This window comes from Rutidosis leptorrhynchoides, chromosome 7, assembly GCF_046630445.1.
Source record: "Rutidosis leptorrhynchoides isolate AG116_Rl617_1_P2 chromosome 7, CSIRO_AGI_Rlap_v1, whole genome shotgun sequence".
Lineage (NCBI taxonomy): Eukaryota > Viridiplantae > Streptophyta > Magnoliopsida > Asterales > Asteraceae > Rutidosis > Rutidosis leptorrhynchoides.
Genome location: NC_092339.1, coordinates 44,628,212 through 44,646,492, shown reverse-complemented (window position 1 = coordinate 44,646,492; position 18,281 = coordinate 44,628,212). Strand labels below are relative to the sequence as shown.

The window sequence follows — 18,281 nt, the reverse complement described above, 5'->3', positions numbered from 1 at the left end:
TAATTTACTTTTTCTCCAAATATTTTCGTAGCTAAACTAGCTTCGGATACCCAATCTTGTTTTAGTCGTAGTTTCTTCATTACAACTTCGTTTTTGTTGGTTCAACTTGCCACTTCCTTGGATCGAGTCAAATTTTAAGAATATGAACTGAAAATACCTTAGTTTGTATTCAAAATCATAGGTTATAGGTCAAACTTTGGTGAAACTTATGAAAGTGATCATTTTCCATCATAAAAACAACATTTAATGATCATTTTTCTAAAAATACTTACACTTTGAGTTAAACCATGAAATTTTTATGTGTTAACATATTCATAAGAAATATCATTTTTCCAGAACATGAACTTCCAATTCAAAGTTCAAGATGATTTTTAATTATCCAACCCAAAACAGCCCCCGGTTGCACTCCGACGACGTAGATTCAGTTTTTAAGATGTTCTTTGTAAAACCAAATTATATCTTGTTAGGTTAGCATATCATTATGATATATTACAGGCCTTGAAGTGTTTTAAAAGTCAAGTTAGAAGGATCTATTTAGTTTGCGAACAAGTTTGAAATCATTCAAACTATGTTCTTGTTGTTAAAATTTTATACCACAAAATAAGATAGCTATATGAATATGAATTGAATAAGATTATGAACAAGGTTACTACCTCAAGTTACTTGGACAAAGTTACTGCAAAATATAAGAAATAATCTTGGAATCAAAGAGTGGTGGAGTTAGATCAAAAGTTTGGAAGTAAACTTCTTCAAATGAGTGGTTATTTTGATATGTTCTTGAAAGAGTTTTCTTATGGTGTTTAAGGCTTGTAATTGAAGCTAAATGATGGGAAAAATGCTTGGAGATGATCAAGTATGAAGTTAGGAGTATTTTGAAAGAGAAATGATGGTGTAGGTGTGAGAAAATGGAGTGAAGAAATGGTGTTCATTTATAAAAACGTTTTTAGTTTATAAAGAAAGAAAAGGATTCCTAATTTTGTTTTCTTACTAATAATTCATACTACTTGACAAATTCTAGTTACCTCATATCTAGGGCAGTAATAATATTGATTAGGATGTTGATTTGTTGTGTATATACCAATAGTAATTACGTATAGAAGCTGGGTATGATACGGGTACATATACCCTAGATATACGTATAGAAATCTTGAGGAAACGGAACGAGAATTCAAATATAGCTATCTTTTGTGAATATACTTATATTGTTTTATGTATTTAAGTCCTTAAAAAGTAATTAAATACATTATATATACGATACATGTATAAGCATTATAGATTATAAGTATATATATCAAAGAATGTTACGTATAGTTATCGTTTTGAAAACTTAAGTTAGTAGTTTCAAAATTTACTTATAACTCATTGTCATTAGTACACAATGAGATGTTAAACCATCCTTAGATCATGTTAAATATATATAAATACATATATATACACAAACGTATAATTATCGTATGTTATATAGTTCGTGATATCATCGGTCATATTGGACGGTCAAACGTTGTGTAAAACTCTTTTCAAAAACACAAGTCTCAACAATTTGGATTGCTTATCATGTTGGTATGGTTTAATTTACGTAAATATTAATCTCATAAGTATAATTTGGTCGGAAAATTCCGGGTCATTACAGTACCTACCCGTTAAAGAAATTTCGTCCCTGAAATTTGATAGAGGTTGTTATGGATAACAATAAAAAGGTTTTCATGAAATATATAAGGTGATAATGGAGTTTTATCATCATTGAGTAATGTAGATAAAACGATTCGATTATGCGAAGAATATAAATGAGACTATCGTAAAAGAGTGAGATGAGTAAAATATATTCGTCTAAACCGATGACGTAGTTATGATTGATTTCCGGGATTTAAGGGATTTAAAGAGAATCTTACGTAATAAGATTTGGTTCTTTGGTGATTAAGGAAATCAGGATCTTCTTTGATTATATGCAATAATCTGTTTCAATTGCTCTGTCGGATATTTCACTATAAATTCACCCCTTCGTTTCCTTATTTTCCACGACTCACACCTTCTATTCTTTCTCCCTTGATTCTTACTTTAAAGCATTCATCAATATGCTCCATCCAGTCCTGATTCTTGATATACTCCTAACTTTTATATCTGTCATTATTCTTTTTCATCTACCACCAGAAGAATCTATTTACTTCTACTATACTCTTGTGTTTATAGTGTTTCTAATTCTCCCGTGTCTCTATATTGCTATCTGCATTGATATACATGGTTTGTAATTTCGGGGTTATTATCGAAGTTTATATTCTTCATTATTTTTCGGAGCTTCATGCTTTCGTTTTCTCTTCCCGACTTCGAGTCAAGCGAGTAATGGTCCGGAATTCGTAGATATGAAATTCAGAATGAACATAGCTAATGCTCTAAGAAGAAAATGGTAATTGAACGATTTTGATTTGTTAAATTACCAGAATACCCTGGAGAAGACCGAGTCATCCAGAAAAATATTCTCTTGATATGTTTAGATATTAGATAGAATGTAAGAGTCGTGTAAATGGCACATGATGACGGTACTGTGAATCATCATGCTTCATTAGAAACTCAGCATGACTTACTGTAATATAATGACGTTGATCAAGTGTCATTATATTATACTAATCCATGCTTCAGTTCCCAACACTACTTCAAAACATTCATTTTTTAAACTCGAAGGTTTCAGAATTTAGAAACTAACACAGTTTCTTTTATGTTGCAGACATTACGGAGAGATAAATGATCTCAGATAAGAATAGTTGTGAAAATATCGCCAGAAATATGGAGGATATTTATAATAGAACATACGAGAATATCTTAGAATTTCTAATATCAATGGATGATGAAGAAGATTTGTCTGTGAAGGTTTAGAATGAGAAATAAGATGTTTGCTAACGATTTCAGCAGGCACAGAATCATTTGGATTCTTTGAAGGCAAACTTATTCTTTGTGATTTGTCCACGGCTTTCTTCATAGTTTCACATAATCCGCTTTTCGGTACTAAATTTTCTATCGAGCGTTCCTAACACTCCTTTCTTTATCATCAAACTTTTGGCTATTAAGATCATCTATAACATGCTGCTTCGTCAGCATTTTCAAAGTTAACTGATCTGGGTCATCGGTTATCAAACCGAGGTAGTTTCAGGAGAATTGTGTTTTTAGAATGATTAATCGCTGATGGTGATATTGTGGAATATAAAAGGTTCCCCAGTAACAATAAAGAGTACGCATATATATATCGCGGTTATAATAAAGTTGTTTCGGATGAAAAGTCGAAGTTGACTTGCTGGAGCTGTGACAAAATTAGCTACTTTGGAAAGGGATTGCAAAACGATCTTCGGTAATAACAATGTCAAAGGAACTAGAACAGATACGTGTCAAACGTTTACTCAGTTTCCGAGGGTTTTTCAGGTGCATAACTATATGCATCAATCTTTTCTTCCATAGATGAAGTGCGGTTGGTTTATCCTCTCGATTAAGGTGTTTTTAAGAATCATGATAGATTTGAACGCTGATTGTAATCGTCGAGATACAATGAGGTTTAAGATGAAATCAAGTGGCAATCTTGAAGAAATGTTTAGTTTCATATGTTATAATCAATATTTTAATTCATTTTAATTGTCCAATGTCATTAGTCCACAGTCGATAGTCCACAGTAACAGTCCAATAATTCATATATAGTTTAATATATAATATACGAATTAATTAATACGTGTCGTGACCCGTATACCTCTCAGACTCGATCACAACTCAAACTATATATATTATTGTAGAATCAACCTCAACCATGTAAAGAGAACTCGATCGTTACTGCATATAGAGTGTCTATGGTGATTCCAAATAATATATATAGATGCGTCGATATGATATGTCAAAACATTGTATACGTGTCCCGATATTTAAAGTGCGTAAAATAATTACAGAAATTAAATGACGATAAATAAAAGTGCGATAATTAAATTGCGATAAATAAACTGCGATAAATAAAATGTAATCAGTTAGCTAGGAACAGTTAGCTGGAACAGTTAGCGTGGATTCTTAACAAAATTTTTCATAGTTAATTTGTTTGTTTCTAACAGATTTTATTTTGTCATATGTTTTCTTCATATGCCACTTGTTGGATTCTGGGAAGTCAAAATCCAAATATAAAATTGAATGAAAATGGTTATTCTACGGTGAACGGATACGTATATCGGTGGTTGTAAGTAGGATAGTAAATGACTGTTGAATCAGCTTCGACGAATGTACAATGTAACTTATTAAGATGAAATCTAATTATTCCTCGGGTATTACCTACCCGTTAAAAAAAAATTTCACCATTAATATTTTATACAATAGAACTTTTAATTACAATCTTTATGAAAACATATATACATATATATTTTCTTCAGATGAAATCATGAATTTAATGAGTTAATATGATATTAATCTCATTTGCTTTTCGGTTTGAGCTAGAATAAGAAATCTCTAAAACTTTTTGAAACCACATATTCTTCACAGAATATCAATGAAGTTATGGATCAATACTTCATCGTTCATTATTGTTGGTACTCCTTGGTATCTATGGTGCGTATGATGTTGATGTTTGTGGGACAGATTATGATGTCGAGACGTGTGATGCAGATGTTGTTTGTTAGCGGTGATGATGGTATTGTTGATGTTATTGATGGTGGTGCTGACTATGCTGCTGGTGCTGCTGCTGGTGTTTGCAACCTTCGCACCATGTTCTCCAAAGCGGTCATGCGAGCGCGAAGTTCGTTAACTTCTGCTAGTACACTGGGATGATTGGCGGTTGGAGCGAGTGAATGAAAAAGATTTGTAATATTGGATAGTATATAATCGTGACGAGATACTCTAGAAATGAGAGAGAAAATAGTGTTTCGAATAGGTTCGCCGGTAAGTGCTTCAGGTTCATCGCCAAGAGGGCAATTTGGTGGATGAAATGGATCACCTTCTTCTTGTCTCCAGTGATTTAGTATATTATGAACCCATCCCCAATTCATCCAGAATAGATGATGGGAAATTGGTTGATCCATTCCGGTGACGCTGCTTTCGGAGCCCGAATGGAAATCCATATCGGCATAACTGTCGGAATCTGAAGAATTCGAACTAGATGCGGAATCCATCTTGTATAATGGGGAAAATGAATTTTTGGTATGGAATAGATTATAGGAGTTAGATTTGGTACTCTTCAATACATAATTTACATATGTATATATAATACCAAAATCCGTAAATTACGGAGAATCTTTGAAAAGATATCAGTCAAAGTTCGCAATAACAGATATGCTAAGATAAGAATTCGTCTATACACTATCAATGCAGTAAATGCAGTAAAACGTGTCTAGACTTATGAATGATAAGCAGGTAATTTCCTAAGGATGATAAGCAGATGATTTCCGACTAGAAATGATAAGCAAAACTTTTGACATGTAGACACGGTCGAAGTCCAGACTCATTAATGCATCATAACAACTACTAGTTAGACACACTAATGCAAGACCTGGTTCGCTACGACCACCGCTCTGATACCAACTGAAAGGACCCGTCCTAATCCACCTGGACGAAGTCATCAACATTTGGTCCCATTGCGATGATCGGCTCCAAGTAATGTCCTTATATTGAGCAAATGCACAGCGGAAGACTTAATTCGTACCTGAGAATAAACATGCTTTAAAGTGTCAACCAAAAGGTTGGTGAGTTCATAGGTTTATCATAACAATCATTTCAGTATGTTAATAGACCACAAGATTTCTTAATCATAAACATAATACACTCGCAAGTGTATGTAAAGCATTCTAAGTGGTTGAGCACTTGGTAACCATACTTAACATTTAATCAACGTCGCATATTCCCTTTATTATGAAATCTCACTACACCGTACCAAGTGTAGTCACCAAAACGAAGTACTGTGCAACCGTTGAATACTGGTCGTCCAGTCCGGTTGGGGTTGTCAGGCCCGATAGATCTATCAACAGGATTCGCGTTTACAATACCCATGTAAATAGTAGTTACCAAGCTACGGGGAAATATGCCAGTGGTACAACTCAACGTAGAATATATTTTTAAGTACTTGTGTCTATTTTGTAAACATGTATAAAAGCAGCGCATGTATTCTCAGCCCAAAAATATATATTGCAAAAGCAATTAAAAAGGGAGCAAATGAAACTCACTTTTGCCTTGAAGGTATTTAATTCAACTTGGTCTCCGATAGATATCACGAACCTAACCATATATATAATATATCAACATATTTTCTTTTTAAGTAATCGTTACATATATATACACTTTTAATACTTTTAATATTTTTCTTAGTCCGTAGTTAGCAGTCCGATATTAGTGGTCCACAATTAGTTGCTTAAATAAAATAAATAAAGACCCCATCGTATTCGTATTGATCAGAATTAATCTCGACCCATGGTACCATGTTGTCAAATGACGTGTTGCGTACATAAAGTACCGTGTTGTTAAATGACGTGTTGCGTACAATCATGAGGTCTTATGATTAATCTTCTCGTGTTGTTTACGGGTGGTCCTGAAATATATAAAATCAAATCATAAGTAATTATATATAAAATATCATATTAATTAGAAAAGATATGATTAATTTACTTTTTCTCCAAATATTTTCGTAGCTAAACTAGCTTCGGATACCCAATCTTGTTTTAGTCGTAGTTTCTTCATTACAACTCCGTTTTTGTTGGTTCAACTTGCCACTTCCTTGGATCGAGTCAAATTTTAAGAATATGAACTGAAAATACCTTAGTTTGTATTCAAAATCATAGGTTATAGGTCAAACTGTGGTGAAACTTATGAAAGTGATCATTTTCCATCATAAAAACAACATTTAATGATCATTTTTCTAAAAATACTTACACTTTGAGTTAAACCATGAAATTTTTATGTGTTAACATATTCATAAGAAATATCATTTTTCCAGAACATGAACTTCCAATTCAAAGTTCAAGATGATTTTTAATTATCCAACCCAAAACAGCCCCCGGTTGCACTCCGACGACGTAGATTCAGTTTTTAAGATGTTCTTTGTAAAACCAAATTATATCTTGTTAGGTTAGCATATCATTATGATATATTACAGGTCTTGAAGTGTTTTAAAAGTCAAGTTAGAAGGATCTATTTAGTTTGCGAACAAGTTTGAAATCATTCAAACTATGTTCTTGTTGTTAAAATTTTATACCACAAAATAAGATAGCTATATGAATATGAATTGAATAAGATTATGAACAAGGTTACTACCTCAAGTTACTTGGACAAAGTTACTGCAAAAGATAAGAAATAATCTTGGAATCAAATAGTGGTGGAGTTAGATCAAAAGGTTGGAAGTAAACTTCTTCAAATGAGTGGTTATTTTGATATGTTCTTGAAAGAGTTTTCTTATGGTGTTTAAGGCTTGTAATTGAAGCTAAATGATGGAGAAAATGCTTGGAGATGATCAAGTATGAAGTTAGGAGTATTTTGAGAGAGAAATGATGGTGTAGGTATGAGAAAATGGAGTGAAGAAATGGTGTTCATTTATAATTTTTAGTTTATAAAGAAAGAAAATGATTCCTAATTTTGTTTTCTTACTAATAATTCATACTACTTGACAAATTCTAGTTACCTCATATCTAGGGCAGTAATAATGTTGATTAGGATGTTGATTTGATGTGTATATACCAATAGTAATTACGTATAGAAGCTGGGTATGATACGGGTACATATACCCTAGATATACGTATAGAAATCTTGAGGAAACGGAACGAGAATTCAAATATAGCTATCTTTTGTGAATATACTTATATTGTTTTATGTATTTAAGTCCTTAAAAAGTGATTAAATACATTATATATACGATACATGTATAAGCATTATAGATTATAAGTATATATATCAAAGAATGTTACGTATAGTTATCGTTTTGAAAACTTAAGTTAGTAGTTTCAAAATATACTTATAACTCATTGTCATTAGTACACAATGAGATGTTAAACCATCCTTAGATCATGTTAAATATATATAAATACATATATATACACAAACGTATAATTATCGTATGTTATATAGTTCATGATATCATCGGTCATATTGGACGGTCAAACGTTGTGTAAAACTCTTTTCAAAAACACAAGTCTCAACAATTTGGATTGCTTATCATGTTGGTATGGTTTAATTTACGTAAATATTAATCTCATAAGTATAATTTGGTCGGAAAATTCCGGGTCATTACAATTTGGCGGTAATCGAAGGTGGTTTAATGTTCTTGGTTAATTCATTGATATGATTGGAGTTTTGTTCAAAGTCTCCAAGTGGGAGATTTGTTAGATTATGGAGACATTTATACAAAACGAGAAAAAAAAAAAAAACTGTTCCAACACTTGCACGGATTTTGCAGATTTCGGGAAGCGTGAAGCAGTCAAATGCGGCGCATCTTGACATGGATGCGGCGCATTCATAGAGCAAAATAGTCCGAGAGTTATTGATGCGGATCATTGAGCTGATATGGCGCATCAGGGGTCAGATGCGGCGCATCACCATCTCGATGCGGCGCATCGAGTGTTGGTACATGAATCTGGAACGTGAAAAGCAAGTGATGCGGCGCATCACACATCAGATGCGGCGCATCTGGTGTCTGGCAGCAAGTTGGCAAGTTGCAACCTTTACATCCGAGCATGCTTTGGCCTCCTTTCACTTTAGGTGCAAAGTTAATCACTTTACACCTAAAATTAGGGCTGTGATCATGCCATTACAAGGTGGAAAGCATGGCTAGTTGGTAAACAAGATGATTACTTGTCATGATGAAGATTCCTAGCTAGTTTTCATGGTGTTCTTGTTTTCTCCTATATATAGAACTCATTGTATGCAATTGTAACATACCAAATACAGATTCTCAGTAATAAACACTCTCTAGTTAGTCCGTGGACTAAAGCAATCACACCGATTGCATATAACCACGTTATATCTTGTGTCGTTCTTACATTTTCGCATTTATTATCTTTCGTTCATTAAGTGGGTTTGAGTGATCTTGATAGAATCACTACTCGGCTAGTAGTCTTGTAGAATTACTAGCGTTGTTTGGGTCCTAATATCCTAACAAATCACACTGTCCATTGTTGTTTGCAGAGATAAAAAGAAAGAATGTGCTGCAAATCAAGCTGCTTTTTACCTAATTGGCGTTGATGTATTCTTATCTCCTCGCAAAATTGATCATATAGCACGCCTTCTTCAACTTCCCAAAGTTGAATCATGTGGAAAAATTCCTCCTTTGCTTGTTGTAAATCTTCAAGTATGTCTTACCTACCTAGTATTTTGTTCCCTTTGTTATTATTTTATAATTTCATGCAATAAATTTGATTGGATTACATGATATGTAAATATGTTACAACTAGAATTTGAATGCAATAATCTATGTAGCATCTCATTGTCTTCCAAATCTGATGACCACTCAGAGGATGCTTGGATTTATATTTGAACTTATTTAAGTATTTGACTTAAGTATATGATAATGTTTATATATTCGAATTCAATATTCTTGTTTTAAGAAACTAATAAGAAGACGCAACAGAACTGATCATTGAAATAAAATGTGAATTTATTTGATATTAAATCAAATGACCATCTAATTTTTGTTATACCTAATCAAGTTGTAAGGATTAGCCTCAAGTTGCACTTCCAAATTGCTTAATTATTTTTATCTTTAAGTATCAGAAATTCAATTCTAATTATTCAAGTCACGGTGATCAGTATCACGTTGCAAACATGAAACAAACATAGACATTTCTTTGAAATTTATTGTGTTATGCTTGTCTGTATCTAATGCAACATGTTTGCAGATACGAACTTTTAGACAGTTTCAATGCTTACGCTTTCTTACCATCCCTCTTTATTAGATACCATTGTACCCACCTGCTATTTTTCAACATGAATATGATGGAGAAGGAATGAGTTTTGTTTTGTACTTCAAGCTATCCGAAAATTACGACCAACTTCCTAATCATTTTCAAGAAAATATCAGAGTAAGATTGTAAATTCCTTTTTTCATGCTTCATAGCTTTAGATACTAAACATTATTATACTTTGTGTAAATTAGCTTTCATTTATTAAACATACAGAAAATAATTGATGATGAGGTGGAAAGGGTAAGAGGTTTTCCGGTAGATACGATTGCATCCTGCAGGGAAAGATTAAAGATTTTGGGTTGGGTTACAAATTTAGACGATCTTCATTTGAGTTCTGCCGAAAGAAAGCTTATGAATGCTTACAACGAAAAACCCGTTCTCTCACGTCCACAGCACGAGTTTTTCTTGGTAAATTAATACCCTGTGTTTTAATCTAGTATTAAAAATCATCAATTAATAATCTAGTATTGAATATATGCAGGGAGAAAACTACTTTGAAATTGATTTGAACATGCACAGATTTAGTTACATCTCTAGAAAAGGTTTCGAAGCATTTCAATATAGACTCAAGCATTGCATCCTGGATTTTGGGCTCACGATCCAGGTTTGTCGACATAATTTTAATCATATAATTGGTTCCAATTCCTCAATTATATGCTGTCATCCTAATATAAAGTTTGTGTTGATTTTGTTACAGGGCAACAAGGCTGAAGAATTGCCAGAATGTATTTTGTGCTGCCTTCAATTGAAAGAAATCAATTACACCAATTATAACCTACTTGGGTTTTAAATTATATTATAAGTTGTTTTCTTGTTTATTTCAAATACATTTCTTAACATTAAATACGTGAAATCACATCGAAAAGTAGAATATTTTCCGAGTGTACAGGCATAAGCTAATCCAAAACGACAATGTAATTTGATTCTTTGTGTTTTGAAGTTTAATGACTAGAAATATGAAATGGGCTTTAACAACAGATAACAAAAATTAGAAACTACACATATAACTAAAAATAGAAAACGGGTCGATCAGTAGATTCAAGGATTATTCAGTACTCAGAATATCCATCCAAAAGTTGCGGGAAGTCCAACTGCATTTCTCTATCTCGGTTTAAGATCGACTCAACAAACGAAACAGAACTAGTACCGACACTTGTGTTGTGTTTTATGTGATCTACACCCAACACATTATAGCCATTTATGTTTGCACCGTCTGCTGACAACATACTGACATCAGGCTCGTTGGTACACTCCTGTTCTTGGTCTCCGACAAGATAATCGCTCCAAATCGATGGAGAAGATGGTAAATTCATTTGGACTTTAGTTGCAGGTGATGAGGTTGAAGATGAAGCTGTTTCATTAATGAATTGAAAATTAGCAGTGAACAAGTCCATTGGATTATGTTGTTCTTGAAATGCATCCATCATTGGTATTGGTAATGAACTGTCGGCATGGGAAAAATTTAACGGTTCGTGGTGTCGTTGATCTGAAGGTCTCGTGTTTTGTGGAATGATCTCGTTGATGTGTCCATAGTCAGAGAGAAGCTGACCGAATGGTTTATGTGTGATCGGATCGATCCCCATTTTAGTCAGCTTCTTCTTTAGTTTTGTGTTCCAGTGATTCTTCACATCATTGTCTGTTCTTCCCGGTAGTTGTTTCGCTATCAAAGACCACCTAATGATACAAATCACAATAAAATTACTTTTAATTCCGAGTATTAATCGTTAAAGCAACGACCTTTTTCACAAATCTATAGATAAGTGGGTCTCTGCTTTATTTTAAATCGGGTGATGATAAATTCACTCAAGTTTTTGATGTATTCACTATTTTTATGCGGTAGTTATTTGTACAATATGAGTGGATTGATCAAATAATTGAGTGGAAATATCGCCTCTTACCTCAAATGGCTAACCCGACCCGACCCAAATTGAGGGAGTCAAGTGGGTCTACGGACAACCCGACCCATATTGACAACCCGACCTGACCCAAATGGCTAAAATGAGGGAAGATAGAAAGAGTAACCTTACCTACTACCTATGGCTTGGTGGTACCTCAAAATGAGTTCTTCTTCATGAGGGGTGAAACTATCATGCTTGAGATCAGGCCGTAGATAGTTCGTCCATCTTAGTCTACAACTTTTACCGCATCTGTTAAGACCTGTACATTTATGTTTGAACATAGCACAGGTCATCATAAAGTTTAATGAAAATGTTCGAGATTAGTAATACAAGAATATAAAGCAACCTGCTTTTTGGGGAACTAATGTCCAATTACCAATACCATGGCTAGCAACATACGCAAGAATCTTAGCATCTTCTTCAGCTGTCCACGGGCCTTTTTTGACGTGCGATTTATCACAACAAGGAGGTCGTCTACCCATCGATTAGTATCACAAATCTCAAATCACATAAACGAAAACACACAGTTTTGGGATGGTTGGTGATGCAATTTTAGAAGCATTCATATAATGGAGGGTGGTGAGGGAACATTTAACAAGTGCCAAGGCAACAAAAGCATGTAGAATTGGCTCACTATAATGAACATATTGCATGATCTCTTCATTCACTATTAACATTAACATGACATGAAAATAATACTCTTTCTCTCACTCATGTGCTTGGCTCCTCTTGCATTACAATATGTATGCTTTAAATTCAAATCCATATTAATACAGTAATGCTGTAATGAATTGTATATCATGCTGTTGAAGTTGTACGTTAATAATTATTTGATACAAAGATTCAAAATAACAAGAAGTTGCTTTGTGTGAAAGGAAATGAGAAAAAGATGTGAGCTTGGATTGTTATGTAAACTGAAAATTAGATCAGCATGACAGCCTACAGTTTGCATAACACATGAAAATGAGTTTGAACATTGAAATGGTGACCGAGAAAATTAGTTACTGCTCCATTCACTACGTCCGAACATACCGCACAAGTTTTTGTTTGGACTAGTCATGACATGTTTTTTTTTTTTTTTTTTCTCTAGCCTAACGTAACCGTGAACCACGTTCGGACAAGGACATGTTCGGACTCGGATATGTTCAGACACCACTTATTTTCCATGACCGATAAAATTAGTTACGACCTCGACCTCCTGCACTACGCCAGAACGTGTCCGAACATGTTCTTGTTCGGACGTGATTTACGTTAACATTAGGTCAGTTACTCAGTAACATTTAAGAAAAAAACATGTGATGACGAGTCCAAACAAAAACTTGTGCAGGTATGTTTTAACAAATGGTGTATTTTGTCAAAAAAAAAAAAAAAAAAAAAAAAAAGGTGTATTTTTCAAATTTATTTTTTGAAAAAAGTGTAAGCAATTTTCCTTTATAATTTTTAGACATTTCATTGAATAGTGAAATCAACAGCAGGGTATAACAAGGTACATCAACTTAAAAGCTATCGATCTCGACATTAGCAGTTTAGTTTCCCGTTTCCGAAACAAAGCTTTAACTTATATATCTTTCTTTTTTTCCATATCCCCCAGCTCAAATTACACACAACGGCCGTCTATATAGAAATTTTCATATGATAATGGGGGATATGAAAACAAACACACAAACTCTGTAAATATAGAGACGGAAAAACTGTATCTACTAACAAACTTTGCAGCTCTTTCTACAATATCCGAGACCTCGATCCAACCCAACCATATATACAGGATTCTTTTTGCTTACACCAATCGCAGCCCATGTCGGGCAGTTGACATTTTCATCTTTGCAATCGTCACTTGTGTTGTCGGACTTGTCAAAGTTCCTGACATGAATCCATTTTGTCGCACACCATTTCTCGCCTTCAATGACACTGGGCAGCTCCCGTGTAAGTTCAACGCATCAATTGTACCATTAGGATGAAGGCTAAAGAACAGCAATGCATCACCTTTCCTTGGTTTCACTACAAATTTACAGGTCAAAATCGCTAAATACTCTTTATATTTTATTACTCTTTCAACTCTATATTTTATTACTCTGAAAAGAAATCTGCTTTCACTTTCTTTCTGGTCAAAGAAACATGGAGATTGTAACCTTTTATTTTCTAATAATAATATATAAAAAGAGCAACCAACCAAGGTTTTAAAAGTCGCGAGACGGGGATGAGTCGGTCGGGACCTTGGAGGGACGAATTGGGCATTGACCAACATTGACTTTTAGTAATAAACAAATTAAATAAATATATATTACACATAAATATAGCAAACATAAAAATATATATTTCAAACATAGATATATTGCGCAAAATTTAATATTAAAAACATAATTTTTTTACCTAACTTTGACCGACTTAGACCCGACTCGGACGACCTTGACCCGACTTTTTAGCATTGACCAACTCTAACGGCGTGTTTGGGTGAGTCATGACGGGCTAGTCCCCAAACCGACGAGTCGGTTGACTTTTACAACATTGAAAAAACCAAGAAATAATGATTCTATCGTCCGAACTTGGAAATAACAAAGTCATCGGGATATAGGTATCATGTGTCAAGTCAAGCAATATCATTCATGTGGGAATCGTGCACAACCTTTGTTCGGCGGCACAATCAGACCAATCTTCATTAGCTTTTGAACTTTTTTGATGACCTCAACTCCTATTGCTCTCTATAATCATGTGGGATATCGTGCTTCACGAAGGCTCTCAGTTATAAATCATGTTAAAAACTTTGTTGATGACCTCTACTCCTATTGCTCGTTTTTGGAGAGGTATTTTCATGATCTAAACATTTAAAAAACTTTAGTTTCTAAAACCCTAAAAAAATATTAATATTTTTATCTAAAGTAACTTTTTTCTAACCAAATCAACTCTGATTAAAAACTATTAGGAAGTTAAAAAATTGTTTCACAAGTTCTAACTTTACCAGATTTGAAACCTTATTTTATTATCCAATGGACCCAATAATTGCCCATTTCAGGTTTAATGGCTTTACTTCGTAGTCTTCACCACAAACGGGATCTATGGACTATGGCGCTGCAATTTGCTAAGATAACAAATAGTCATATATTTCAACAACTATATAACATTTAAAATTGCAACAACATTCCAAATTCCATTTGAACCTTTCTCTAATTCCAAATTTAGTTTGTCAATTCAAGAATCTCATTCCCTTTTTTTTTCAAAAAATCTCATTCAACACCACCATTTCATGGTAATTGTAAAATCCGCCTGCCATTCTACCATATCCGCTACCGCACCTTCGAACTCTTCAGACGATGTTCGGGTAAATCTCACCAAAGAACTTAGTATGGGTTCAATTCTTGAGAAAATGTCCATTTTGAAACGAAATTGTATTACTATTAGCTTCAATATCAATAACATTTTCTTGTTGTATGTCGTACTTATAGCAATAACATTTTGTTTTCAAAGGGACATTTATAATTAAACCTAGATTAAGTTCTTTGGTGGAAATCACTCGAACTTCGTCTGAATAATTTGAAGGTGCGATGGCGGATATGGTAGAATAGTAGGCCTAGTTTTTATTTACCATGAAATGGCAGCGTTGAATGAGATATTTCAAAAAAATGGGAACGTGATTCTTGAATTGGCAAACTGGATTAAAATTTGAGAAAGATGAACTGAGAATTTGGAATCGTGTTGCAATTTTTAAATGTTACATATATTTGTTAAAATATATGATTATTTATTATCTCAGCAATTACAGTGTCATAGTCCATAAATCCCGTTTGTGGGTGCACACTGTGGAGTAAAGCCACCAAACATGAAATGGGCTACCATTGGGACCATTGAATAGTCAAATGAGGGTTTAAAATTAGTAAAACAAAAACTTGTTAAACAATTTATGTAACTTCCTAATAGTTTTTAAACAAAATTGGCTTGGTTAGAAAAAGTTACCTTTAATATTAAAAAAAAATAGAACTTTACTAGGGTTTTAAAGACAGTTTTTTAAATGTTCTAATCGTGAAAATACCACTCTGAAGACCCTGAGAGCAACATGAGTAGAGCACGTCGACAAAGTTCATAACATGATCTACAGAGGAGGGTCTTTGTTTAGGTGAAGTATAACATATCAATGTCAAATTTAAGTATCACGCGCCTTGAACTATAATAACCACTAGCTAATTACATACATGCATAACCTTTTTTGGCACATTCAGACCAATCTTCATTAGCTTTTGGTTGAGATTCTTTTATCTACCAACATTGCAAGAAGTATAAAAAAACAGACTTATAAATGTCAATATGGAGTTGTGTTCTATTGCAAACGGGTCAAATCATACAAATTCTTAAAAGGGGACATATCAAATGGGTTAAAAGTCACTACAACTCTCCTATTTTTTTTTTCTTTTCAAAAACTAAGATTATTATCGTAATAATATTGTTTTTGGAATCATCCTTAATGTATTACTAAAAGACAAAAAAAAAAAATGTATGGGCCAACCAAACCCCATTTTGACTGACACTAGAAAATGGTTTGTTTCAACCCAAACCTGTTTTAACTCATTAGTCATTACTCATTACCGACCACCTTCGGACCACCTTAACTAACCGTCGTCCATTAATTTACAAGATAAAACATACCTTGGACTCCGGAAACGCTGTCTCTCCGCCTTTGGTACATTAGACAGATACATAAGTACGGTGGCAGTTCGGTGACCACCCAACGCTTGATTGGCCTTATTGTGAAAGTAATCCCAATGTGGTTCGTACTTTTGACCATTTTCATGATGTAATATTTGTAGAATCTCCATTTTCAGTCGGAAGAAATGTCCACACAGATATCCTTGATTCAACACCAGCAACTACTTTATCCTTCATATTCCGTACGTTGTTATCGGCACAAAAAAAAAAAAATAAATAAAAAATTCATATATTGAAAAAACTCGAAGCAGATTATTTATAATTCAATTCACAAAGTCATTGACTTTTTGACTTGTAAAACCTAATAAAAGCACTATAAGATATACAATAACTTTCATAATAACCTAATTAGTACACTAAATTGATGAAAGCTTACCTGAGGTTTGTCATGAAACATGCCCAAGCTTGAACCTGAGACCTCTTGCAAGAAACTTAGGGCCCAACCACTGGGCTATTTAGTGATGGTTGCCTAATCAATCATAATTCATATCAAATTATCAAATTATCAAATTAGCAAATGCAATGAATTTTTAAAAAGGGGTGTGTTTCAATATACATTATCACATGGACATTAGACAATTCCAAAAATGCATCTTCCCTTTTTTTCTACAAATTTAATAAATCCGGATTGTTTTTAGGCTATGAAAATAAAACTATAGAATCAAATAAATACATAAATGAGGTGAGATATAAACATTTACCCATGATCACACTCTGTATCTGTTAAAAAGTTTCTGTACAAAAATGCCCTGTATAAAAACAAATTAAGTATACACAAAACTTTAATTTAATCATTTTTTATAATCATAAAGTGTACAAATAAAAGCTTTGATGCCACGAAATTTCTGTGACCCGAGTGGGAGTATATGTGTGACCATATGAATCACCCATTTGGCAATCTAATCGCTGATTCACGCCTAAACAAATTAAAAAGAAGCTCTATTAATAATTCATCAAGTATGAGCATAAATATACAAGCTATGTAAAAAGGTTACATTTTGTGTAAACTTGACGACTGAAAAAAGCAATTGAGCAACACAAGAAGAAACAGAGAAAGTAAGGAAACGATAAAACCCGAAAACCCATGATGGATCTTGATAAATCTCAAAAACCCTTGATTAAAATTTAGAAATGAAGGGGTTTATGAAATGGGTCGGATTGAGGTAAATCAAAGGAGCCGGTTCTGGTTGAAATAAATAGGAACCTCCCACTGGATTCAGTGACTTGAAGAAGGTGAATCGAATTCTCAACGTATGGTTTGATATGAGAAAAGTTTGATGAAAAACAGGAAACGTTTTTGCTTTTTTAAGTACTTTTAAATAATTCTTTTTTAAAGGGTTATACTATGCCGGTTCAGGTTGGGTCGGTTTGGGTAACAGGTGAAAATGATTTTGGGTTGAAATGGGTCATAGGTCAAACGGGTCAAAATTGGTCAGGTTGGGTCGGTTTGGGTAACGGGCCAAAACGGGTCACAAGTCAGTTGGGTCAAATGGGTCAAATGGGTTACATCTCTTTGTTTACATTTATTACATTATTTTAGTTATTATTATTTATTATATACATATAATAACTATTAATATACATAATAAATGATATAACCATGAATTCTTACATAAATTTTTTACGGATGAAACTTTTTGTGCTGGACCCATTCACAAAACCCATTAGACCCATTTCTATTTATTGATCTTTGAGTATTGATACCCATTAAACCCGTTCCTTCATTTTTTTTATAGGACTCAATACGTTGGAGAGAAACTCATTTGAATCTTTTTTAAGCTTTGATTTACATTGT

At 33.5% G+C, this 18,281-nt stretch overlaps 3 protein-coding genes across 5 annotated transcripts in view; 1 reads left to right on the top strand and 2 right to left on the bottom strand.

Moving 5' to 3' along the window:
• The window catches only part of LOC139859156 (uncharacterized), a 36,424-nt gene extending 25,741 nt beyond the window's left edge, over positions 1–10,683 (top strand). The window contains exons 5-9 of the mRNA XM_071847956.1: positions 9,118–9,280; positions 9,885–10,010; positions 10,107–10,301; positions 10,375–10,497; positions 10,591–10,683. Coding sequence (XP_071704057.1) covers positions 9,118–9,280; positions 9,885–10,010; positions 10,107–10,301; positions 10,375–10,497; positions 10,591–10,683 — 700 coding nt within the window. The remainder of the gene's footprint in view (positions 1–9,117; positions 9,281–9,884; positions 10,011–10,106; positions 10,302–10,374; positions 10,498–10,590) is intronic.
• A 259-nt stretch (positions 10,684–10,942) lies between these two features.
• Positions 10,943–12,273, bottom strand: LOC139856899 (transcription factor MYB35-like). Its single transcript, XM_071845612.1, has 3 exons — positions 12,138–12,273; positions 11,921–12,050; positions 10,943–11,567 (listed from the first exon to the last, which is right to left on the bottom strand). Exons 1-3 carry the CDS (start codon positions 12,271–12,273, stop codon positions 10,943–10,945), a joined length of 891 nt encoding a protein of 296 aa, XP_071701713.1.
• Positions 12,274–13,282: 1,009 nt separating this feature from the next.
• LOC139857051 (uncharacterized) lies at positions 13,283–17,766 on the bottom strand. 3 transcript variants are annotated; one of them, XR_011762320.1, is made up of 6 exons: positions 17,482–17,766; positions 17,188–17,403; positions 17,043–17,092; positions 16,863–16,955; positions 16,427–16,657; positions 13,283–13,789 (listed from the first exon to the last, which is right to left on the bottom strand). XR_011762320.1 is itself a non-coding variant. In XM_071845759.1 (3 exons), exons 1-3 carry the CDS (start codon positions 16,012–16,014, stop codon positions 13,569–13,571), a joined length of 336 nt encoding a protein of 111 aa, XP_071701860.1. In that variant the 5' UTR covers positions 16,015–16,389; the 3' UTR covers positions 13,283–13,568. The 3 variants fall into 3 exon arrangements, 1 of the variants encoding a protein (XP_071701860.1); XR_011762319.1 differs by lacking the exon at positions 17,043–17,092; XM_071845759.1 differs by lacking the exons at positions 16,427–16,657; positions 16,863–16,955; positions 17,043–17,092; positions 17,188–17,403; positions 17,482–17,766 and adding exons at positions 14,415–14,490; positions 15,976–16,389.
• Positions 17,767–18,281: the final 515 nt, after the last annotated feature.